The following is a 26,410-nucleotide window of genomic DNA, read 5'->3' on the forward strand; positions in this document are numbered from 1 at the left end:
GCATCAAGAGTTGTTCGTTTTATATTTTCCAAAACTAAATCTCCACTCTGGTGGGAAGACACTCACCCAACTGCCTGGCTGCCACCAATGCTGTAGTCTTTGAAGACAGAAAGTCAATAAGGCTGTTGGCTGAGCATGTGGTCCCTAACCTCTGATCCCCAGGTTACCACGGAACACCCCAATTTCATCTCAAACTTAGGATCATCTACCATTATTAGACCAAATATGTTCCTACAGACACAGATCAACAAAGCAATACTCTGAGACCCAACAAGAAGGGGACATGAAGGTCTTTGGCCTGGTCCTTTCTTATGGGGGGGGTCCTATAGTTGGAAATGAGGTAAGATAAGGTCTGTCCCTGAGTAGTGTGGCCATCCAAGGCCATGTGTGGCTAGAGGCACGACAGGGAGTGGTTGTCCGCAGGAAGGCCTTGGCAGTCCACCCAGGCTAAGTCTTCCTCTAAGACAGCATGCTTGGTTCTCTTGGGGGCTGCAACTGGCCTGTGGCAGGTGAGGTAAAGCTGTAGCTGGGTTCTCAGACTCTGTATGCACCTGGACTTCAGAGCCAGGACTTTGTCCAGCTGGGTCACGAAATCCTCAAAGTCCTGACAACAAACAAGACAAGTAGAAGTGTTTCTCTTAATGACCATCTTTTCTAAATTTTTTTGTGTAAATTTTTTAAAAAATGTGTTTGAATGTTTTGTCTCTATACCATGTATGTACTTGGTACTACCCAAGGGATTTAGAAGAGGACATCAGATCTCCTGGGACTGGAGTTCTGGATGGCTGTCAGTCACCCCGTGGGTGCTAGGAACCAAACCTGGGTTCTCTATAAGAGCAATGAGTGTTCTTAACTGCTGAGCCTTCTCTCTAGACCCGTAGTCCATCTTCCCAGGGGAAAATCTTTGAAGTTTCTATGGCTTTTGTTGGGAACCTCTTCATAGGTGCAGACTATATTCTGCAAAGGGTGCTTATAAACAATGTTTGGGATCTACAGGTTGTAAGCAGCAAGATGGCCACTGCTACAGTAATCACTGGGAGGCCCTAACAAAACTTCAGGAAGGCAGAATGGCTAAGGACAGAGGCTGGAAACCATTTAGCTTGGCAGTGAACAGTGTAGCACAATCTCCCACCTCTCCCAGACCCTCTGAGGGCCACAAGGCCCAAACTGTTAGCGCACAACCTGATGTCATAAATATCACAGCAAGCATGACCATCAAACCACAAGCTAGCTGTCAATAGCCCATGTGGCTATTCTACTTACACTGGAATCCATCTGGGTCATTAAGGTCTCCTCCCTGAAGTCCAGCTCGGCCATTTCATCCAGCTGTTCCTGGTGTGCACAGATGACCGCCTGCCTAGGAACATAGGGAAGAAACTGACCTTTCTGGTTTCCCATTCAGGGACAGCTTTTGGAAATTGAGCATCATTTTCACACCAGGCCCTGCCTCTGCCCAGGGTGGTAAGGTCAGCTGGCCGCTCCTTGCCTTCTCCTCTGTTCTGTTCATAGGACTAGTCAAGGGGCGAGGGAGTACCCACAAGATAAGTAAGACACAGACTTCTCTGGCTGTCTTTCTTTCCCAGCTGCTTCTCAGGGGCTGCCTATTTCCCATGGCTTCCTTGAGAAAGGCTATAAAGCTGTGGCAGCTGGGGTATTTGGTACAAGGTCTGCTCTTATTTCTACCAGGATCAAAGCAGGTCAGGGCTAAAAACTGGTCTACCTTTGGTCAGGTTCTAATTAGTAGAGAACACAACAGGAACACAAGTTTGTCCAGTGAAGAGGCAGGCAAACTGAAAAGGGCATGGGATGCTAGAGGGGCTTAAGTCCAACTTACTGTGCCTGCTCCAGTGTGAGTGGACAGAGTGTCCCTGAGGCCTTGAGAGAGCAGCTGGGGACCATAGGAGTGTCTGATGCCAAGCACCTTGAGATTGGCTTGTGCTTGAGCCACAAGATGTCCTCGTCTGAGGGCTTGATGGAGTCTGTGGAGGAAACAAGCTCCTGCCAGCTGAACCCTGCAGGGTGTTTTCTCTCCTGGGCCCAGGGACTGCCAGCCTCATCACTACTTCCTGTACATGAGGTGAGCAAAGGTGGAGAGTAGGGTACCCCATCTTTGCTGGAGAAGGGCTTTCTTGGGGATGACAAGGAGCGCCCCAGTTCAGTCTCTTCAGCTTTGTCATGGTACAGATCATCACCCACATGATTCTGAGGCAAGAGTGCAGGCCTTCTTCTCTGGAAGGACCCCCTACTGGACAGTTTGTCAGGGGAACGCTGATGGATGGGTGATGGGGACAGAGCTGGAAGATCACCACTAGGCCGATTGTCAGGGGGAGATGAGGACAGCCATAGGTGTGGAGTTGCTGAAGATACTGGCAAGGCAGCCTCTTGATTGTAAGGTAATACTGTGTGTCCCACTGCAGGCCCTCCTGTGATCTCAGCCATGAGACCATGCCCAGCTCTATCCTGGGCAATCTGCTCCAAGGAAGAAGGGTCCTCCTGACTTGGTGGCTCCAGGAGGGACATAGTGAGAGGAGCCATGAGTCCAGAAACATTTGCAGAGCACGTATGTAACTGCTCTTTAGAGTCTTCTTGGAAAGGAGCACTGCTGTTCACTGTTCCTGGTGCCTGTGTCACTCTGTCTTCACTGACTTCTCTGTCTCTTAGGTCTGGGGATCCAGAAACTGCAATGTGGGATAGTGGGAAAGACAGCCCATTTTCTGGGGATGGCAAGCTGTCCTCAGCCTGCCCAGGAACCTCACTTCCGAAGGCCTCCGGTCTGATGTCAAAGGCTTGAGCTGCACTCATTTCTTGGTGACGCACAAGATCAACCTGTGAGGAGGAAGGCTTCTGGGCCAGGTTGTCCTTAGGAGAAGGCCCTGAGGAGGCAGAGTCTTCCTCCTTGCTCCACATGGAGCACACCTTACTTGGGCTGTGGCTCTGACCGAGTGCCCCTCTTCTGTGGTTTATGATGGGGTCCCTGGGACACACCCAGCTGTCAGCTAGGTCCCTCCCATCACCATCTGTCTCAGAGCCGAACCGCAAACATTGCTGCCTTCCTGCCACCTGCTCCTCAGGGCTGTGCTCCCTGTTCTGATGCAGGAAGAATGAGCTTCCGCTCTTCTCCAAGGTGGTCTTCTGCATATGTGAGAAGGAATCCTCACTGAAATCACTGTCATCCAGGTCCTCAGCCTGGGCCCCATCATGGCTCTCAGGATTAGAGTAGAGGTGAGAAACAGTCTCATTCGGGAGCTGACCTTCTGAGAGCCTGTGCTGACATAAAAGCCTTTCCAGTGGTTGGTATTTTAGCTTCTGCTTGAGGAGTGGTGGCTGCTGGAACTGCTGGTGGTAAAACCGCAAATGCTCCTCCCTTTCCTTCTGCTGGGGAAGAGAGTTTGTCCAGGCTTCAGGGGCAAGCCTGGCAGGTGTACCCACCTTGCTATCCTGACTGGCTTCTAAATGGTGGCTGTTGCCAGGGAGCTGAGCTCGTGGCAGTAGCTGCTTCTGCACTGGCTGTACTGGCTGCACCTTCTTCCCTCTGGCAGGCAGCCTGACACGCAGTAGGCCTTCTCTTGGGCCTGAGGCCCTGCTCTCCCATCCAATGGCAGTCTTGCTGACAATTTGACTTTTCTCAGAGCACAATGGTGCTGACTCTTCTGCTCCCTTTTTGGTCAAATGGCCAGACCTCATGGTTCCTTTCCAAGGGCTAGTCTTTGTGTCCCACTCAGGGGCAGGACTCCCTCGGGAACTACCCCTTTTACTGGGGGTTTTAGGTCCAGAGGCAAAGGGGATATTGGCAGCATGGCTGGCCAAAGGGTGAGCTTTAAGTCTTGTGGGGCCTGAGGCCACAGCAAGTGACTGCTGAAGTCCCAGTTTGACTTTTTTTGGGGAGCACTTGTCCCCTGGCAGGGCAACAGGGGAACTCTGAATTCGTTTTGGAGAAGAGTTTGCAGTTGTCCGATTTCGGCTGGCGGTGGAAGCACAGCACTTAACGCCTTTCTTTAGTTCCTTCACCCTATAAATAACCATTTAATGTTAATTGTACATTCTTCTATATCTGTGATTACTTTCCTACAGTTTTCAGGGAATTAAAACAACAAACAAGGGATGTATGGCAAGGACTGTAAGTTCTTTCTTACTCTGGGAGAGTGTTACTGAATCTTATTTTAACTAGGCTTATGTTCTGGAATATTCAGTTATGTGAAGGTGTATGGCATTTGTTTATGCTGCATTTGTTTAGTTATGTAAAGATGTGCTACATTTGTTTCACCTTGCTTGTCTAAGACACCTCATTGGTTTAATAAAGAGCTGAATGGCCAGTACCTAGGAGGGAGAGGGATAGGCAGGACTAGCAGGCAGAGAGAATAAGTAGGAGGAGAAATCTAGGTTCAAGAGAGAAGAGAATGAGGACAAAGAGAGGGACATGCCCAAGGCCAGAATCCTGGTAGCTGCCAGCCAGCCATGGAGATAACAAGAAAGTAAGATATACAGAAAGAAAGAAGGAAAGGAAAGGAGGGAAGGAAGATAAGTAGGTAGGTAGATAGGTAAAAAGCTCTGAGGTAAAACATAGATGAAGAGAAACAAATTATAAAAGACAGCAAGAAATGAGCCTACGTAAGGCTGAGCATTCATAACTAATAATTAGTCTCCGTGTCATGATTTGGGAGCTGGTTGGTGGCCCAAAAGAAAAAGCCAGGTGCAGGAGAGAATAAAAGAAGACACCTTTTCCTTTAACGTGTGTACCCACTGCACTTGAACTAAGAGTAGTGTTTTCTGAGACTGGAAGTTTGTAACTCAACACAGCCCCATGTAAGGACAAGCTAGGAATCAGGATCATGCTATATTCATGCAGTGCCTGCCATGGGTCCTGAATATAGGCCAACTCAGGAATTCATGTCTACCCTTCACCTATAGTCCCAGACTCCTGTTGTCCTGCAAACACCCTGCCAGGCTTCTCTGGGAAGATGAATTCCCCTAAATCTGCTGGGCAGTTCAGAAAGCAAAACCTCCAAAAAGCAGCAGATTGTGTTAGTCCCACTAGGGGATGACGTATTCCCAGCATCCCCTAACTTAGCAGCACTGACACTTTATTACAGAGGCTCTGTGTATTGGCGATGTTTAGTAACATGTGGTTTTTACCCACTAGATGCCAGTAGCACCTTTCCTCAGTCATGACAATCAAAAGTGTTCTTACTTCTGGGGGCTGGAGAGAGAGCACCTACTGTTTTTGTAGGATCTACCAGGTTTGGTTCCCAGAACCCACATGGTGGCTCACAACCCTCTGTAACTACAGTTTCAGGTGATCTGATGTCTTCTGACTTCTGGCACCAGGCATGCATGGGTGCACATACATACATACATACAGACAGACAGACACACAAAACACATTTACATAATGTAAAACATTTTTATAACATGTATTATGTAAGACACTAATTGTAAGTAGAGATGGAAGGGAAGCCTGGCCAAACAGTTAATGGGTGCTAGCTTTAAGACCAGCAAGATGGTTCAGTAGTAAAGACTTGCTGCCAGGCCTGACAATCTGAGTTTGATCGCTGAGATCCATATAGTAGAGGGCACTGACTATCAGAAGTCTACATCTGACTTCCACACATCCCCACTCCCATGCCTCCTGCAATTTTTCTTACAGAGGTATTACCTCTGCCACCAACTTTTAACAAGTCCTTGGGAAGTTCCTCCCCTTCTTTGGGCCTTTATCTTTATTGACATGTCCAGATTGGTCTTTTCTGGACCTACATGTTCCTACAAACAGTGCTGTGGTCAGCCAGTAGGAAAGTAGGTTAGTATTCCATTCCTGATGGATACTGATGGCATCAATTTTTTTTTTTTTTTTTTTTTTTCTTTTTTGGTTTTGCAAGGCAGGGTTTCTCTGTGTAGCTTTGTAGATGAGACTGGCCTTGAACTCACAGAGATCCGCCTGCCTCTGCCTCCCAAGTGCTGGGATTAAAGGCGAGAGCCATCACTGCCCGGCTTGGTTTTGATTTTGAACAGGGACATGTGCCATCTTTCCCTTGCCACACACACAAATGTAGGGCTCACTGGTCATATTTTTCAAAATGCTGGTATATTATCTCCAAGAAGAGGGCTGTGGAGTCAAATGCCAGATCACTCTATGTCTGAGAGGCATGTGCACAAACACATGTAACCTACACACACAATCTGACTTTTTTCCCCCATTTTTTTGTTTTTTTTTGATACAGTTTCAATGTGTATCCTTGGCTGTGTGGGAATTCACTTTGTACACCAGGCTGGCCTTGAACTCACAGAGATCTATCCACCTGCCTCTGCCTCCTAAGCGCTAGGAGTAAAGGTGTGTGCCATCATGTCTGTTACAACCTGACACCCTATAACCAACTTACCGGTCAGCATAGCGCAAGGTATTCAGTGTGTGCTCTGTGGCTATGTGGCTTGGTGAGATGTTGGCGATCATGCAGGTTTTGGCATTGCCAATGAAAGAGTCCTTCAGGACCTGTCAAACCAAGAGACAGGCCAATGAACAAAGGGAATATTGATTACTTATGTGTGAAGAAGCTGGCCATAGGTTGCTTTATTCACAAAAGAAGAAATACATTATTAGACTAGAGAGATGGCTCAGTGGTTAAGAGTTCTTGTTGCTCTTGCAGAGGATCTGGGTTTGATTCCCAGCAGCCACGTGGTGGCTCACATCATCTCTAACTTAGTTCCAGGGATTCTGAGGCCCTCTTCTGGTCTTTGTAGACACACATGTGGTACATAGCCATACATGGAGGCAAGACATATACATTCCCTCATGTAAAAAGCCAGGCATAAATGTAGGCACCTATAATCTAATGTTGTTGAGGAGTAGAGACAGAAGTTGATGGAGCTTGCAGGCTACCAGCGTAGCTCCAAGTTCAAAGAGAGATCCTATCTTACAGGAAAACAAAGCAGGACACCTGAGGTCTTCTGCCTCTGAGTGTATGGAGATGGAGATAGGTACAATTAACTCATGCTCATATACAACCCTGCACACAAATAGGTATAAAGGAAAATAGTTTTTAAAAGAAAATCCAGCATTTTTGTACATAAGATTAAGAAAGTCTGATGAAAATTTGGCCAGATTAAGGTCCAGAAGTGGGAACTTCCCTACACTACCGAAACAGCAACTTTAATTGTTGACTCAATTAGACTTTAGGGTACCCTTTATCATCATCATCTTTTTCCCCCCCCCAAGTGGAGATAAGATCTCGCTATGTAGCCCTGGCTTGCCTGAAACTTACTACTAGGCTGGTCTCAAATTCATAGAAATCTGTCTGCCTCTGCCTCCTGAGTGCTAGGATTAAAGTGTGTGACACCATGTTTGGCCCTATAACATACACTATTGAGATTATTCCTTTTTAAAAGTAGAAGCATGTTTTCTGGGGATGGAAACTTACTTAAAAACCAAAAAGTTCAATGTCAGAATCAGGAGTGGTTAAATCATGTATGAGCAGAAACTTCACTTGGGTTGGAAAGATGGCTTAGTAGTTAAGAGTGCTTCAGACTCATCCAAGTGATCCAAGTTCAGTTCCCAGCACCCACACTAGGTGGTTCATAATCATCCATACCTGCAGCTCCAGGGGTCAGACACTTTCTAGACTCTGCAGGCACCTTAACTCAGTCCACTACATCCCATATATACACACATATATACATAGTTGAAAAGAGGTTACATCATTGCAGTGAACACTAATTCTAACTAAGGTGAAGCTACTGTGGGCTCTTATCCAAGAACTTCCTTCTGACCTCCCAAGACCCAATCTATTTTTCCCTGTATACAGGATCTAATGATGGAAGGCGCTCAAGACAATATAACAACTTTTACATTTGTTTCTTCCTAGGCAAATCCCTCCTTAGGCTGCTCCTCTGCAGTTCATATAGACCTGACTTATATCTATTGGGACCTTCCAGTCATTTTCACCACAATAGAAGGAAAAACTCCCTATATTTTTATTGCTCAGAATAAACATGGCCTGTATTCCTAGATGCTCAGAAGACTGAGGCAGGAGCATCTCAAGTTCAAGACTCAGTAACCCTACTAAATTATATGTGTGTGTGTGTATGCATGCACGCACGCACGCACGCATGTATGTATGTATATAGTGTGGGTATGTATGTATTTTCCCTAGTATTGAGGATTAAACCTAGGATCTGGTGCATATCAGGCAAGTGCTATCACTGAGATATACCCCGGCCTAGTCCCCATTCATTTTATTGTTGGTCAGGGGTAGATAGTCAGGATCTCATTATATTGCCTAGAGATATCTAGTGTATGTGCTCAAGCAATCTTTTTGCCTCAGCCTATTGCTGGTAACATGGATACACACCAACATATCCAACATTTTATGCTTTGAGATACAGTCTTCTATGTATCCAGGCTGGTCTTGAACTCCTAGGCTCAAGTGATCCTCCTGCCTCAGCATCCTGAGTAGCTGGACTTCAGGAAAATGCCACCACCCCTGCAGAAGGGAGGATCTTTACTCTGGGAGAACATGGAAAGGTGGCATCCTGGTTAGCTTTGACAATCTGACACAGACATCTGAGAACAGAGTCTTTGGTTTTCTTTGGTTTGGTTTGCTTGGTTGGTTTTTGGAGACAGGGATTCTCTATGTAGCCTAATCTGTCCTGGGCTTCACTCTGTAGACCAGGCTGTCCTTGAACTCACAGAGTCATCTGCCTCTGCCTCCTGAGTGCTGGTAGAGAGGAGTCTAAATTAAGGGATTTCTCAGATCAGATCTGCCTGTGGGTGACTGTCCTGTTAGATGAGGTACATGAGCTACCCCATCCGGGGCAGGAAGTCCTGGGCTGAATGGGAGGCTTACCTCAGCCTGGGAGCAAGCCAGTAAGTGACAGTGCTCCATGGTTTCTGCAATGACTCTCCTCAGTGGTGAGCTATGAACTGGACAGAGTATTTTATCACAGAACAGAATGAGACTACAACAGGTGGTAACAGGAAGAGCATGGATGCCCTCTTAGAACTGTGGCTGCCCTGGCGCTGCAGATATCTCTGCCTGTGTACAATGAGAACTCCTGGAAGGAAAATGACACCTAAATTCTTTCTCCCCAGAATGTAGTGGTCACTTGGCTAAATTAACAAAGTAATGGAGGAAGGAACAATGAATGAACCAGAACAAACTCAAGGCTTTTGTTTAACTTTACCTGAGTCAATTTGCTCTGCCTGAAAGGAGTATGGGTGTGTTCCTGGTCCAGCGCTCGAATACATTCCTTCAGCTGTAAAGTGGGAGAGTAAATGACATCAGTATGACATGGAAATAGTGAGGAAGACAGCTGCTACACCCATAAGTTTCTTTCTCTTTTAAAGTTTGTTTTTACTTTACATATATATGAGTGTTTTGCCTACATGTATGTCAGTGCACCATGTGTGTGTCTAGTGCCCACGCAGGCAAGAAGAAGGCACCAGATCCCCTGGGACTGGAGTTATAAATGGTTATGAGCCATGTGAGTGCTGAGAATTTAACACTAAGCCTCTGGAAGAGTAGACAGTGCTCTTAACTTCTGAACCATATAAGCCAGGAAGCTTAGTTTTCTTAAATAAAGCACAGCTAGGAGTTAAGGAGTTAAGAGTGTTGTCTGATTGATAGGCAGTGGTGGCACACACCTTTAATCCCAGCACTCTGGAGGCAGAGGCAGGCGGACCTCTTTGAGTTCAAGGCCAGCCTGGTCTACCAATTCCAGAACAGCCAGGGTTCTTAACACACAGAAACCCTGCCCTGAAAAATCAGAGTGCTGGCTGCTCTTCCAGAGGCCAGGACTCAGTTCTAACCCACACTGGGCAGCTCACACTACTTAACTCAATCCAGCCCCCAGTGCTCTGGGCCCTCTCATGTCACTCATTAATTAAGAAGATGCCCTACTGACTTGTCAATAGACCAGACTGTGGGAGGCACTTTCTCAGTTGACATTCCTCTAATACCCTCTCCTGGCCTCTTCAGACACCCAAACATATGTGGAACACATTACACATACATATAAATAAAACATTAAAACAAATCTCAAAAAGCAAACAGGCAAACTAACTTGGGAAATTTTCCTTAAGAAAGTCAAATGCCCTGTTGTTTCCTATTCAACAAGTAAACTCAAGCAAGACTGGGAAGACACCATCCTGTGCTGTCTTGCTAAGGATCCTAGATTAGCCCTGAGTCCAAGCTCATTCAGTGGGACGCCTGACTTACTGTTCTTTCTGTCTTCACATCTAGCTGCTTTCCTCTCCCCCTCATACATGTACACCTACAGGAATAAATTCAAGTGCAGATTTAGGAGGAGGAATTGGAGCAGCAGAGACAAAATGGTACTGTCCTGTTTGTTTTTTGTCAACTTGACACAAGCTACACCAGCTGCTAGAGCTGTCTGGAAGGAGGATTGTCAACTGAGAAAGTGCCTTGAAAGTAGGGTTTCCTTTTATCTATCAGGAGTTGGTGAGATAGCTCACTGGGTGAAAGCTCTTGCCACACAAGCATGCCCTGAATTTGGTCCCTGGAACCCATGGTGGAAAGAGAAAACCAACTCCCAAAAGGTGTCTTCTGACCTCCAGACACCTGCCATGTATGTGCCCATTTACATACATAGTGGTAATAAAATAAAGTAATCCAACTAAGCGAAGGATGGGGCTGCTTTTTTTTTTTTGAGACAGGGATTCTCTGTGTAGCCCTGGCTGTCCTAGAACTTGTTTTGTAGACCAGGCTGGCCTTGAACTTGCAGAGATTTGCCTGCCTCAAGAGTCTTAAGTTTTTATATTTATTTTGTGTGTGCATGTATGTGGTGACATGTGTGTCATGGACAGCTTGTAGAAGTTGCTATCTTCCCACCATGTGGGTACCAGAGATCGGGTCCCACATGTTAGGCTAGGCAGCAAGAACCTTTAGCTTCCTGGCCCTGGTTAAGTTTTTCAACTGTTAATAACTGTTGAAACTGAGTGACAAGTATATGAAAGATATACTACTTTCTATGTTTGTATCCTTAAGTATAGTTTAAATTTCCTTAGCCATTTAACAATCGCAGAACATTGCTGTCTAACTGGTAGGGATTGAGGGAAAGAGGCAAGGGGGAAGAAGAGTAGCGCAGTAGAGGCTGCCTGCACCTGCAGTCCGCTCAGGACTTCCACTGTCAGGGGAGAGCAAGCACAGTGACCTCCTGATTTTACCCACACTCAACAACTGCCTTCATGCTAGGGCCAAATCTCCTAAAAACAACTCACAGCCAGCAGACTCTGGTTTATTTCTGCGCCTTCCATCTTTGTCTGTCTGTCTGTGTCCCTGGCATCTGCTGCTCTCTCACTGCCAGCCAGATCAATGAAAGAGATCCTAGAAAAAAAGACACAGCAGAAACGACTTCTTTGGGGCTTTGGTTTATTTTCATAATAGTGACATTTTGTGACCTCAGGAAGAAATGGAACATGGCTCATCCTCAGGAAATAAAGGACATTATTGTTAGACTTCCAAAAACATCACAAGACCCTGATGTGTGTGTCAGCTGGAGCCAGCACTGGTTGCTCAGACATGTCTATTGGCTCTACTCGTTTGTGAGGAAGTATGACTGAAATTAATACAGCATTTCCCCACAAGGCTAAGTGACCGTAATGCAAATCAGTTAGGTGACTACTTAGATAATTAAACAGAAAGTTTTATTGGCTATTTTCTAGCAAGAAAGGATGAAAAAGAAGAGAACGACTCATTACTCAGAGGTGAGACAGGCTCATCCATCAGCATGGCAGAGTTTGCTAAGACAGCACCAGAAAAGCAATGAATGTATCCAATTGTCTTACATCTTCTTTCAAGAAGAATGGATCCCCACCCCCATTTATGGCCTGCAAGCTCTCCAAGATGCAGTCTTTGCTGTTTCTCTGCTGATACTGTGTTTCACTTTAGAAGTAATCAATGTCCCTTTTAATAACTTTGGGTTGACCAACAATAGGTCATTACTTCATGGTTAATCAACTGATGGCACTTTATACAATGATTTATTTCAGGGCTAACAACGATTACTCTATATTCCTGCATTGAAGATCCAAGGTGGCAGGGTGTTTCATGTAGAGCATTTTTATTTCAAAGTCACATATGGAAAGGCAGACAATGCAATTCTGCTCACCTGCCAAATGTCCTCTTGGCTGAATCTTTCACCTGAATTTGGATGATAGCGTGGGATCGGGAAGAATCTGCATTGACGCCAGTGGCCCCAGTGCTGCGCTCCTTGCTGCCCTTTAAGATCACCTGAAAATAAAATGCATACAATGACTTCCTCTGGGAGAAAACAAAGACCTCTGGCTCCAGAAAGTTGGCTAAGTAAGCAGCAGAGACCAGGCATGTAATTTTGTTAGCATACTGCAGTTTCTGATGTCCAGGTGGAAGTCTGCCCAGACACTAAATCACACAAAGTACCAACAGCAGTGAGAACAATGAGGAATACTAATCTTGTGGGAGAACAGTCAATGGCTCGAGAGCTAATCTCCTTCTTAATCTTACACACTCTTTTTAATATCTTTGATGGATCTAGCCTAACTAAGATCCCCAGGGCAAAACTTGGCTCAGAGCAAGGTCTCATAGCATTCATCTATCTTAGTAACTGGAGCAAAGGACAAAAATGTACATCACAGAATGACTGATCACATCCACCTGCTCTACCAGGATGCAGGCATGAAGGAGGCCAAACCTGATATTCAGGAACAGGGAAGTGAGTTATTTCATGTACCTGTAACTTCCCTTGACTCCAGTACTCCCTTACCTCTGCCTGGGAGTCAAGACTAACTGGGATATTTTGGCCACAAAGGAGTAGAGGAGGGGAGAAGTCGTCTCAGGCCTCCAGTGTCGGGGCAATGAAAATATACTCACATATGAACATATTACCCTGACTTTTAAAATTTTGATACAGTACTGTGCATGCCATCCTTGATCTGAGATGCAGTAATACTGTGTACAGTCTCTACCTTCCATATACAACTGAGATCCACCAAGGATACATCTTCCTGTATGGATCTTTACAGACAACGCAATGATAAAAAATATGAGCAGGTATCAAAAGTCTTGAGAATAAAAACCTGTGACTATATAAAGTAGCTATTAGGCTACAGAGATGGCTCAGTGGCTAAGAGTCTGCTTGGTTCCCAGCTTCCACATGAGGAGTGGGGACTTGCACTCCTCTGTAGCTGCAGTTCCAGGGTATCTGATACCGTCTGGCCTCTGTGGGAACCTGCAACCACATGTCATATATTCACACAAATATACACAAACATAAATGAAAATAAATGTTTTTTAAAATTTACCTTTATTTTGTGTACACTGATGTTTTGCCTGCATGTATGTCTGTGTGAGGGTATCAGATCCCCTGGAACTGGAGTTACAAGACAGTTTGTGAGCTGCTATGTGGGTGCTGGGAATTGAACCTGGGTCCTCTGGAAGAGCAGACAGTGCTCTTAACCACTGAGCCATCTCTCCTGCCCCAAAAATAAATCTTAAAAACAAAAAGAATTGGAATGATTTGTCAGGAAATCCCTAATTGATTGACCAAAAAAATTAATTAATTAATTAAAAAATTAAACAAACAAAATCTTGAGAGGCTGGAGAGATGGCTCAGTAGATAAGCACTTGTTCCTCCTGTATAGGATCCAGTCTCAGTTCCCATCACATGTCTACAGGTGAAACATTCACACATAAAATGTCTTCATGTGTGCCTGCAGGCCATAAGAGGGCATCAGATCTTACTACAGATGGTTGTGAGCCACAAATGTGGTTGCTAGGGATTTAACTCAGGACCTCTGGAAGAGCAGTCAGTGCTCTTAAACTCTGAACCATCTCTCTAACTCCCCTAAACAAAGTTGCTTTTTGATTTTTGTTTTTTGTTTTTTTAAAGAATAACAACAACAACAAAAATCTTGAATCCATATATGGGCAATATGTCAAGGCAGTTAGTTAGTTCTTCATAAAGGCAGAACAGTCCTGGTGTCTGCACTGGTGAGTTGAGGTAGTCAGAGATGTGGAAGGACAAATTTATGGAAGAAAGGAGACTCCTGTTTGAAAAATGAAGCTGCCAGTTGTGCAGGCAGTATTGGGTAGCCATGTTGGAGTGAGCTTGAGGGTTATCTGAGGGTAAAACTTGAAGACTACACTTTAACAGACACATTAGTGACACCTGAGTGGTACCAACAAAGACATCTGAGAGAGTAGGTGTAACATTTAAGTAAGCAAGTGCTGTGCTTTCCAGTCAGTAAATGTTTACGAGAGTAACTGTGTCAGGTATGCATAATTCATATTAACCTTCCACCTGGATCTCTGATGTCCTCCTGACTGTAGCTTTGTAGACTAGGGAAATCAATGAAAATAAAAGTTACATGTTAACAAACGCAAATCTTCATGCGTTTTTTAAGGAACAATACTTTAGGATAAGACAATGCCATATACTCTTCCAAGAGAGCACAGCTGTGGGCTGGTGGTGTAGCTGAGTTGGCAGAGTGCTTGCTGAGCCTGTGTGTGGCCCTGGGTTTGACCCAAGTAAGAAAAAAAGGTTTCCCTAAGGTGCTTGTTCATTCCCCATTTAAGAATCGAAAAGACTAGAGTCACCTCAAACTCCTCAAGGAATGGCTGGGGAAAATAGGGCAAGAAGATGATAAGAATACTTGTGTGAGAAACACTTTCCTTCCAACTCCACAGCAGAGAATTCTGGGAAGCTTGTTCTGTGCCTGCCTCTGTAATCAGTAGAAAGGGGCTTTTATGTGATCTGCTACAATAGCCACACAGATGCTATCTTCCTTCAGATTTCAGATCCCAAGACACAGGAATGTGAATAGCACACAAATACGCTCAACCCTCAGAGAAAGCAAAACCTACCTATTTATCTTGGGAAAAACAAACTCAGAAACTAAGGTATTACTAATTATAAGTTACCTTATCATTTCACACAGTATTTAAGATTTATTTTTATTTTTAATTGTATTTATCTGTGTGTGCTCTTAACTGCTGAACATCTCTCCAGCCCCAAAACAACCAAGTCTCTCCCTCAAGTCCCCTCTCCTTCTTGTCTCATTATATAGCTCAGATTGGCTTGGTTTATGATCCTCCTATCTCAGCTTTCCAATTGTTAGGATTATAGGCATGTACCACCATTATCAGCAATTTTTTAAAAAAAGATTTACTTATTTACTTTGTATACAGTGCTCTACCTGCATGTATGCCTGCATGCCAGAAGAGGGCACCAGATCTCATTATAGATGAGCCACCACTTAGTTGTTAGGAATTGAACAGCCAGTGCTCTTAACCTCTGAGCTATCTCTCCAGCCTACCAGCAATTTTTAATACTTCGTTTTGAAAAAGCAGTAACAAAATTGCACAAACACCCTATTATTTGTAGTTAAGAACAGCCTGTGAGCCAGGTGTTGGTGGCACATGCCTTTAATTCCAGCACTCGGAAGGCAGAGGCAGGTGGATCTCTGTGAGTTTGAGGCCAGCCTGGTTTACAGAGCTAGTTCCAGGACAGGCTCCAAAGCAATACAGAGAAACCCTGCCACAAAAAAAACCAAAAAACAAAACAAAACAGCTTGTAAATGCTCGATTTTAAGCAAAGCCAGAAGACACTGTTATAAATGTATTAATCCAGTGACTATTTGTTTTTACTTTCTTAAGAAAAACTGATCCCTAATAATCCTCTATAGATAATGAAGTATGCTTAAAATGGTGCTGCTTCAGAGTTCATAAATCTGGGCTGGAAGTTGGCTCTTCAGCCCTTGGCTCTCTGATGACTAGCTTCCAATTTTAGCTTCGGTTTGCTCACCTGGAAGACAAGCTTTATAATACAGATCTTTAAGGTGATTAATCACATGATATTTTGGGGGGGACCACCGGCCAAATATTTGATAGATAGTTAAGTATTCAGTAAACATTTGCAGTTAACATTAAAACAAATGAATGTAGGGTGGTGGTACACACATTTAATCCCAGAACTTGGCAGGCAGAGGCAGGTGGATGGATATCTGTGAGTTCAAGACAAGCCTGGTCTACACAGTGAGCTCCAACATCAACACCCTGTCTCAAACAAACAAACAAAAAACAAAGAGCTAGGTGTGGTGGCTCAGACCGCTCATCATTTTACTTGAGGAGACCTGAGGATCATAAATTCTAGGTCATCCTTGGAGCCAGCTTGAGCTATATAAGAACTTATTTTAAAAAAAAATGTTGGAGCCCATTTCCTATGGAGAGATACCTTGCTCAGCCTAGACACAGCAGGGAGGACCTTGGTCAGGCCTCATCCAACAGACTTCTTTGACTCCCCATGGGAGCCCACAACCTGAGGAGCAGATGGGGGGTGGGGTGAGAAGGAGATGGGGGTCAGGATGAGGGGAGGGAGAACTGGGATTGATATGTAAAATTAAAAAAATAAAGTAAATTTAAAAAAATGTTAAAGCTATTTTTGAAGCAAAGAAAAGGGCCATGAATGATCTACTGTAAAGCTGGGGTTGAGCCAGGATAGCCCAGTGCTTGGTGGCAGAGTGCTTGTTAGTGTAAGGCTTTGTGTTTGATCCCAGCATCTGTTCCCCCAAGAAATCCAGGCTTGAGGATCATTAGAAGAAGGTTCACTAGAAATATATTTGTACATAAATTAATAAATGACTTCTGAACAAGAAAAAAGCAACAACCAATTAACAGTGGATATCATAGAGACATTTATTGTGTGTTAAGGATAGTCAAAGGGCTCTTACTTTCTACCACTTTATATATTTTTATAATGTTTAGATTTAACAGTGAGCAAATATTATATTTGTTATAACAAATGGATACCTTTTAATAAAGAAACACTTCAAAATTCCTTTGGAAGGGTACACAAAAACTAATAAAATTAGTTGCCTTGGGAGCAGGATTTTGAGAGCATGTGAAAGTATTGTTTATTAAAATTTTATTTAAAATAAGAACACTTGCCTCTAGCAGCTTTCTCCTAAGCCCACTGCCACAGAAATTATAATTGCAGCCTTTGAAACTGGCCCAAGAGCATCTTTGCCATGCATTTGTTTCTGCCACATGCCTTCTACTTTAGACACTGGAGAAATAAACTATCTTCAAAAGGGGGGTCACATTTCACAAATGTGAGTGGCATGGCTACCCTCTGTCTTTATCTGAGCCATCACACTTGCTAGGAAGCAGTGTTTCCCTTGGGCTGAGGCTGCTGTGGGTATAAGGAGGAGAAATGAATTACCTGTAGGAGGAGCTCCACACTGTCCACTTGGAGTTCTCGAAGACCAGCGATCTGCACCACATGCTTGCTGTCTTCTCTTGCAAAAAGCCTGCCGAGGAAAGACTGTTTTGTTTTGCTTTCCCAAAACCTTCTATGAATTTCCCATTACATAGTTTTACCATATGGATGGGATAGATATGCTTCTCCGCCCCAGCCCATCTTCAGACTGCCATGGTGGTCCTTCCTTGTTGTATAAACAAATCAGTATCTTGATTAAAATCAAAAGAATGAGCATAAAACCCTTATATATTCCAAACCATGGATGGCATAATCCTGGCTAGTAACAAGTGCACTGGTGGATGCAGGATCTTTCTGTCTAATCAATTGTGGCTCTAATCTTTACTTGCTAGCTGCTCTCCTCTTCTCTTGAAAACATGTAGTCCCAGGAGCAGCAGCAGTCATTCTCTATCTATGAGAACTAGCTTCAGGATGAAGGTAACAAATAGAGGTAGAGCAGGGAGATGCAAGTAACCACATCATTATCCCTGAGCAATGGAGCAGAATGTTCCTAGCCCCAAGTTATCTGAGCCAAGATTTCTCTAAATACAGTAGAGCTGGGGTTTTGTTTTTAAATTTGTAACAGGAGTCCTGATACATAGTTTTGTTTTGTTTGAGACAGGATCTCACTATGTAATTCAAGCTGGCTTCTATTTTGTGATCCTCCTGCCTCAGCCTCTGGTTATTTTTCTAAAATGGCAAGGAAGGGGATGATACATCTGAACACTCAGACCTGCAAATACCGTGACAAATGATTACGGCCTGCCACTGACATCAATCAGGTGCACTGGAACAGGTACTAAGTCTGCTCACTATTCCAAAGGAACTCTTACTTTTACTAAGATACCGAAGAAGGCTAAGAGAAAATTCTATTTGTAGCAGAAAGAGGTATTGAGAGAGAATGAATTACTTTCTCAAAAAAAGTGGTGGGGGGGGGTTTGTGTGCAGGTGTGTGTGTGTGATGAGGCAGACGTATATCTGTGAGTTCAAGGCTAGCTTGGTCTACAAAGCTTGTTCCAGGCCAGCCAAGGATACACGATGAGACCCTGTCTGAAAAACAAAACCAAACAAACAAAAATATTTTTTCTCAGTGTAAGCTTCATTGCAAGTATCCAAACTTTACAGTACAAAAGAAACCCTGTCTTGTTAATGCCCATGATCTCTCAGAAACCAGCCACCAGGTCTACACCATGGCTACTTAGGGAAACACTATCTCAGATAACACCACCTCTTCCCCCCCCAAAAAAAAAGAAAAAAAGAAAAAGAAAAGGAAGAAGTAGCAAATTTACCATATAGGGCTTAAAAGGACCCACTGTTATACCATCTGGGCTTCAGGGATCAAACCCAGACTGTCAGGCTTGGTAACAGGTACCTTCACCAACTAAGCCATCTTACCAGTCCTTTTTAGTTGTTTGTTTTTTAGCTAAGTTTTTTTTTTTTTTTTTTTGTGATTTCTGGTTTTTTTATGCTGGGAATTGAACTTAGGGCCTTGTGCATGCTAGGCGGCCACTCTTCCACTGAGCTACAGCATTCCCTTATATTTCTTCCAGTTAAAGCTTTTTGTGATTTCTGTTTTTGTGTTTTAAACAAAGTCTTAGTCTATAGCCTAGACTGGCTTGAAATTCACTATATAGATCAGGATGGCCTCAAACTTAGAGTGGCCCTCATGCCTTTGCCTTCCAAGTGCTAAACCTGGCTTATGAAGTATCTTACCTAAAAGCATCACAGAAAAGTATTACAGCAAATATATGAAAGAGCATCATCAAGGACAGGCCTCTACAGAAGCCCCAGAAAGGTAGGAACAAAAAGACCGTATTAGATGATTACCCAGAGTTTTAAAAACAAACAGGCCCCACAGCATAAGACACAAGTATCTTAGTTAGGGTTACTATTGCTGTGATGAAACATTATGACCAAAAGCAGCTTGAGGAGGAAAGGGTTTCTTTCACTCAGCTCATCATTAGCTACTGAGCTAAGGCCTTGGGTTAGGTCTTCACCTCTGAAAAATAAATAAAAAACAGTGAAGTTGAGAACTCAAACAGGGCAGGAACCTGGGGGTGGGAGGTGATGATTCAGAGGCCATGGAAATTGTTGCTTACTGGCTTGCTTCTCATGGCTTGCTCAGCCTCCTTTCTTATAGGCCCCAGGGATGGGACCACCAGGACAAGGATAGCACTCCCTGTAATTAAGTAAATGCCCTACAAACTTGCTTACAGCCCAATCATATGGAGGCATTTTCTTCGTTGAGGTTCCCTCCTCTCAGATGACTTTAGCTTGTGTTAATTCAACATAAAGCTATACAGTATATACAGTAAGCCTCAAAAAATAGCTTCAAGGACTGGCAAGATGGTTCAGGACACAAAATAAAATATAATAAAAGATTTTTTTAAAAGTTTTTTTGAGTTGGGGTTTCTCTGTATAATAGCCTAGCTGGCTGTCCTGACACTCTGTAGACCAGGCTGGCCTCAAACTCACAGAGATCTGCTTATCTCTGCCTCCCAAGTGCTGGGATTAAAGGCATGAACCACCACACCTGGCTAATAAAAGATTTAAAAAAAAAAAAAAAAAAAGCTTTCAACCAAGAGTTGGTGTATTTGCATCTTGTTTACTATTGAAGAATATAAATATACAGGGTAGTAATTTAGATAATTCATTAAAGACTTATAATCTGAAACAATTGGATATTGCCTCTTCATAAGAACGTATACACAGGCACACACGGGGGCTGGAGAGATAGCTCAGTGGTTAAGAATACTGGCTGGTCTTCCTGAGTTCAATTCCCAGCAACCACATGATGGCTTATAACCATTTGTAATGAGATCTGGTGCCCCTTCTGGCCTGCAGGGATACATGCAGACAGAACAAATCTGCATAAATAAATAAATAAATAAATAAATAAATAAATAAATAAGGGGTGGGAAAAAAACCGCATACACGGGCTGGAGTGTTAAAGGTAAGGTTCACAACCGAAAATATAAGAACACACACACTCAAATGCACATCCCCTCTCATGCTTTGAAACTGTGATCCTCTTATCTCAGCCTGCCAAGTGCTGGCACCAGGTCTGTGCTAACATGACTGGGTAAAGTTCCTCGCCTCCCTCATTCAGGGCCTTACACAGGTCAATTGTTATACCACACAACTATAGCCTCAACTTGGAAAAGGCTTTTAATGAGGGTACCTGGGGTTGAAAATTAAGCCACAATTGAGCTAAATGGAGACTTAAACAAAGATGTTAAATCAGAAAAGTAACTCTTGCCCAAAGTATTTACTAAGTAGCACTACCTTCATTTGACAGTAATATTTCAGAGATGAACCCTGAGCACTGTATTTTCTGTCAACTGTGAAACACTGGCATAACTATTTGTTGGAATGGTCAACAGTGCAATGACCTGTCTACACATATGGCCGGCTTCTTCAGTTATGCTACTCAATACCCTAGTGCTCTTCCTGCTGGAGCTTTTCCCACTGAGGACTCCCTACTCAACAGGAACTGTCCCACACATGAACCTGAATGTCACACTGGCCACCTCCACAGCAGCTTGCACACCTTTGCTGTGGTGCTGGTCAAGCTTTCCTAGCTTTCCACCATGCTTAACTTCCACTCACTCCTCCCCAAAAGTAGCAGGGTTAGTTTATTCTGCTATGACAATATTTTTACGTTCTGACCTCCCTCCCACCTGCCTGTGCTCCAGCTAGTAGATCCCTTCCCAATCTTGTTGCCTGCTGTTCAGTTTAAATCACATGTTCCCACCTAGACAAACCTTTATTCTAGAAACACATATAATTGGCATACTGATACTCTTCTAGATAACTTTTAGGTTATAAGAACAGTAAGATGAAGCCTGATAACAGTTAAAAGTTGGAGGCGGGACAGCTCCTGCCACCAAGCTTGACAGAGTTCCATCCCTTAAGTCAGTAGTTCTTAACCTGTAGGTCACAACCATTTGGGGGGGGGGGAAGAATGGAATCACCTTTTCAGAGGGGTCACCTAAGATCACTGGAAAACACAAATGTTTATATTGCAATTCATAACAATAGCAAAATTATAGTTATGAAGTAGCAACAAAAATAATTTTCTTTTTGTATTGAAGGGTAGAAGCATGAGGAAGACAGGCTGAGAAGCACTGCCTCAGAGGCACACAGGAGAGAAATGACTCCTGCAAGTTATCCTTTGACCTCCACAACCCCATCATGGCACACATACAAACATACACACACATACACATATGCCCACAAAATAAAGATATTAAAATGTAATTTAAGACTCAGGCTGATTCCCAGCACTCACACGGCAGCTGCCTGTTTGTAACTGCAATCCCAGGGATTCTGATGCCCTCTTCTGACCTCCATAGGCACAAAACATGCATGTGGTACAAAGACATAGGCAGGCTAAATACTCACATACATAAAATAAAAATAAATCTTAAAAAAATTGAATGTGAAGAAAAATCTTCTTTTGCCAAGTTCAGAAAACTGTCATTAAGTTTACACTAACATTATTTTAAGGAAAAAATATTTAAATACATGCTGATTTTGACTTTCTAAATTAAAATCTTTTTCATAGGAAAAAAGGGGAGGAGTCTTGGTAGATACTGTTTTTTCTTCTCAAAAACATTAATGGGAACTGAAGATGTAGCCCAATGGCAGAATGCCTGCAAACATGTGTAAGGCGCTAGAGGTTCAATCCCCAGCACCAAAAAGATATTAATGGATGGCTACTTTACATTTTTCTCTAGCTGAGTTAACATTTTCAAAACTGTTAGGTATAGTGGCAAAGTCTTTAACTCCATCACTTGGGAAGCTGAGTCAGGATGATCACAAGTTCAAGGCTGCCCACACAAAACAGCAAGTTTTATACCAGATAGGACTACACAGTTAGACAGTCTCAAAGCAGAAAAAGGAAGGAAGGGGAAGAAAGAACATCCTGTTCACAGAAATGCTCCCATTAAAGTCATGTGAGCAGTGATTCTGTGGAGCTCTGGCTCAAACAGTGATGTACATGTAGACCAAAGCATCTCACTCTTATCTAGTACCGTTTTCTTCTATTTAGGAGGTCATAAAGTTGTCCACAATAGATTTCATAGAAGCTGATCCACACAAAGAGGTTCCTTCTTGATACTTTCAGCTGCCTGAAGATGTCTTTGGCGGCCAGAGCATACAATCCTGGGTTTTGATGAGTTCCTATCATGGTATAGGTTTTCCCAGCACCTGTTTGTCCATATGCAAAGCAAGTAGCATTGCCTCTGGGGGAAGAATAATCAGAATTACTTATAAATATTTAAAGAAGTGATAATTTGCATAGAGTTGTTTAATAATAAGTTGGGAAGAAACAGAATCTTTGAAGAAATCTAGCATATAATTCTTTAAGAAGAAGAAGAAGAAGGCTTATATTATGAAAACACAAGTAAAAACATCTTCAAACCAAGATATATTTTCTTAAAGGAATTTTTAAAAAAGATTTGCTTATTTATTATATACAGTATTCTGCATGCATGTAAGTCTGCAGGCCAGAGGAGGAAACCAGATCTTATTACAGATGGGAATTGAACTCATGACCTCTGGAAGAGCAGCTAGTGCTCTTAACCTCTGAACCATCTTTCCAGTCCTTCTTAAAGGAATTATTTTACAGAACTGATAATGCCATATAAGTCAACTATTGAATAAGGACTTTGAACACAACTTGAGCTATAGATATAGCTCAGTTTGTAGAATGCTTGCCTTGCACATAGGAGACCATGAGCTTGATTCCCAGCACACACACACACACACACACACACACACACACACACACACACAAACACCAAGTTTTTATTATACATAAGATGCTTAGATGTGTCCCAAAGACCTTGTCTCTTCCTTTCCTTTTCTTTCCTTTTGCATTGTGTGCTTTGTTTGCATTCTGTGCTTTGTTTTTGTTGTTTTGTGACAGCTATCTTGGAGCTCACTGTGTAGACCAGGTCAATCTTGAACTTGTGTCTATTTTTCCACTTTGGCTTCCCAAGTGCTTAAGAGATTGCTAATTATTAAAGTCAAGCTAATTATAACCACTTACATATTTTATTCTGATGATATTGACAAAATTAAAGTCCTCAGAGCTTTTACTTTCCTAGGAAACAGAAACAGTATCTCTAGTGTAAAAGGGAAATTTGTTGCAAATTTCTCAGTGTTTGGTAAATTTAGGTGATGACATTCAAAAGTACTAGAAAAGCACCCATGTATTAGTAAAAGGGACACAGCTTATAGAGAACAGAAAACTAAAAGAAGGAGAAGGAATCAATCTATCTCACCCATTGAAAATATGCTGGATGAGTGGGTGAGCAGTCTTCAGGTATACATCTCGATTGGTGCAAGCCTCACCAAAGACTTCATCAAAATAAAAAACATGCTGAAAAATAAACTTGATTGTTATAGAAATACATTTGTATTTTCACCACCACTATTCTATTAACACATGGGAAAAGCTAAACACATTTCAAAGCAATAGTAACTGACTGAAAAACTCAAGGAAATGAATAACTAGTAAATGCCCATCTTTATTTTTCACCCCGTCCTTACATGTTCCTGCAGTGTAATAACAAAATAGACAACTTTTGTTCTCTCTTAAGAGAAGTAAACTGATGAAGACAAGAGTAAGTCAATCCTCTTGGGTCTGGGAGAGAAATGAATTCTATAAGGATTATCTTACAGACTAAGCAAGGTCAATGTATATGAATCTAGGGATCAATTTTCATTCTGTAGGTTATATATCTTAACTTGTAGTTCCACAGACATTCACTGTTAGCTGGAGGATGTATACTCTAACAGGAGTGTGCAGGAGCCCCAAAGATAAAGACATTATCCTACCCCACTCCTGAAGGTGCTGATATACACAAATACACAAATGACCTATCTGATAGCAGAGCTTAAAGAGAAAGTATGGGTGAGATAAATGAACATGCACCCTCATAATTGCTGAACTTGCCCCATCTTCAGTGTCTTGTGATACTCTGAGTTGGAGTTATTAATTATTTAGCTATTGGGGAAGTCACAATTTTTGCCTTAATGGATCTGATTGATTATTGTTATTACTATTTGAGACAGGGTCTTTTGTGCATCCCACACTGATTTTGAAGCTACACAGCCAAGGATGACCTTGGACTTTGGAGTGTCCTGCCTGTCTCCAAAGTGCTAGAATCACATGAATGTCCCACCCTGCCTGGTTTATGTGGTGCTAGTTTACTCTATACTGTAAGGTCTAGAGCCAGAGCTACATGATAAGAAAGATCCTGTCTGGCCCCTACTCAAAAAACCCAACCAATGGACCACAAGAAGAGCCTTTCTGGAGAAGAGCATGTATTCCTTTTTGTCTTATGAAATTAAAGACATAGCCCTGCCAGGCGTGGTGGCATTTAATCCCAGGACTTGGGAGGCAGAGGCAGGTGGATCTTGTGAGTTCCAGATCTTGTGAACCTGGCCTACAGGGTAAGTTCTAGAAAATATAGTGAGACCCTGTCTTAACAAACACACACTAAAACCAAAATGAAACAAAAAGCACAGGCCTTTTGAGGATATGGTAAATCCTAGAGTCCCTGAACAAATTTATTTTTACTGATATATATGAGTGTCTACTGTATGAGTGTGAGTGCCAGAAGAGGGTGTCAGATTCCCTGGAACTGCACTTATATGCCATTGTAAGCTGCCTGACACAGGTGCTGGGACTGAACTCAAACCCTCTGGAAGAGCAGTATGTGCTCTTACCCACCTAGCCAACTCCCTAGAGTCCTGTAAAAATTGGAATGGACTAGCTGAGCACTGTAGTACATGCCTGTAATCTCAGAACTTGAGTCGACAAGGCAAGAGTATATAGCCAGCAGACTAGGTAGTGATACATTCCCTAAATAAATATGCAAATAAAATAATTTTTTAAAACTGGAAAGTAGGGAAGAGCTTGGGATGCAGCTCAGTGGTAAAATATTTTTCTAGCATAGGTGAGGCCCTGAATTGAATTTCCAGAATTAGTGTGTGTGTGTGGGGGGTGGGGAGGAGTGAGTATATGTGTGTGTGGGAGGAGGTGTAAAAGTAAAACAAAAAAGAGAAAATAGAACAAAAAGAAATAATTTGGAAAGGAAAATAATTTTGCTTGTACTTACTGTGCTTGTATAAAAACAATTTCTGGGGGGGGTGTTGAGACAAGGTTTCTCTGTAGATTTGGAGGCTGTCTGGGAACTTGCTCAGTAGACAGGCTGGTCTCAAACTTACAGAGATCTACCTATCTCTACCTCTCGAGTGCTGGAATAAAGTGTGTGCCACCACCGCCTGGTGCTTACATAAAATTTTTAATGGATAAGTGGCAGACATACTTGGTTTGAAGAAGATAGGCCATTTAACTACATACACAAAGTTTCTGTTTTACTCCCTGAATAAGTTTCAAAATAAAACCTAAAGAATCTAGGATCACTTTCATTTAGCACCATGTTCAATACAGACTTATTTTTAAGGAAGGAAAAGGGGAAAGGATGTAAGTCCTTCCAATATTTTTATATTATAGCATTGACAGGTAAGGATTCTGACCAAGGAGATCAAAGGTCCAAAGTTCAACAGCAGAGAAAATGCCATGGAATCTATGGGTATTCAATAAATATTGATCAATGGAAGTGACAAAGAAGTAAGGTTATTGTGTTTGGGGATAATGGAAAAATACAAAAGATAATATGATGCCTCCTGGAGGGAATTACTGTGACTGAAGCATCATTAAGGAAGCCTTGGGCAGATGGTGATTGGGCAGAGCTATTCCTCTGGCTATAGTAGCTGTAGAACTAACTAGCCTTACAACTAATTGGTCATTTAGACTATCTTCAAAGTAAGTATCTCCCACTGAAACCTAATAGACTGTGCATTGATCAACAATCGATGAAGCTGTTAAAATGATTGGGTTGGCTGTACTGTGACCTAGTAATTTATTGCCCATAGAAAGACTATTGGATTACTCTAAATGTCACTGTGAAACTCAATTTTTGGAAGAACAATGCAAGTCTGAAAGAAGGGGTAAGTTTCAACAATCTGACTTCAGTGTTACAGAATTTACTGCAATAGAATAATATCTCAGCTGACTAAGGTGAACTGCTAGCACATCCCATTAATCACTGCATTTTTTTTTTTTCTCATTACAAGTCACTGGGTTTTGCAA

General features: G+C 42.7%; 1 protein-coding gene across 1 annotated transcript in view; it reads right to left on the reverse strand.

The window, feature by feature from the left end:
- Positions 1 to 319: 319 nt before the first annotated feature.
- Positions 320 to 26,410, reverse strand: part of Kif24 (kinesin family member 24) — a 34,103-nt gene continuing 8,012 nt past the window's right edge. Inside the window, exons 4-13 of the mRNA XM_051187564.1 lie at positions 23,532 to 23,629; positions 22,278 to 22,487; positions 17,206 to 17,293; positions 12,118 to 12,239; positions 11,228 to 11,333; positions 9,172 to 9,243; positions 6,375 to 6,484; positions 1,835 to 4,009; positions 1,264 to 1,357; positions 320 to 604 (exon numbers count right to left, since the gene is read on the reverse strand). Coding sequence (XP_051043521.1) covers positions 392 to 604; positions 1,264 to 1,357; positions 1,835 to 4,009; positions 6,375 to 6,484; positions 9,172 to 9,243; positions 11,228 to 11,333; positions 12,118 to 12,239; positions 17,206 to 17,293; positions 22,278 to 22,487; positions 23,532 to 23,629 — 3,288 coding nt within the window. The 3' untranslated portion in view covers positions 320 to 391. The remainder of the gene's footprint in view (positions 605 to 1,263; positions 1,358 to 1,834; positions 4,010 to 6,374; positions 6,485 to 9,171; positions 9,244 to 11,227; positions 11,334 to 12,117; positions 12,240 to 17,205; positions 17,294 to 22,277; positions 22,488 to 23,531; positions 23,630 to 26,410) is intronic.

Source organism: Phodopus roborovskii, unplaced genomic scaffold (genome assembly GCF_943737965.1).
Source record: "Phodopus roborovskii unplaced genomic scaffold, PHOROB, whole genome shotgun sequence".
Lineage (NCBI taxonomy): Eukaryota > Metazoa > Chordata > Mammalia > Rodentia > Cricetidae > Phodopus > Phodopus roborovskii.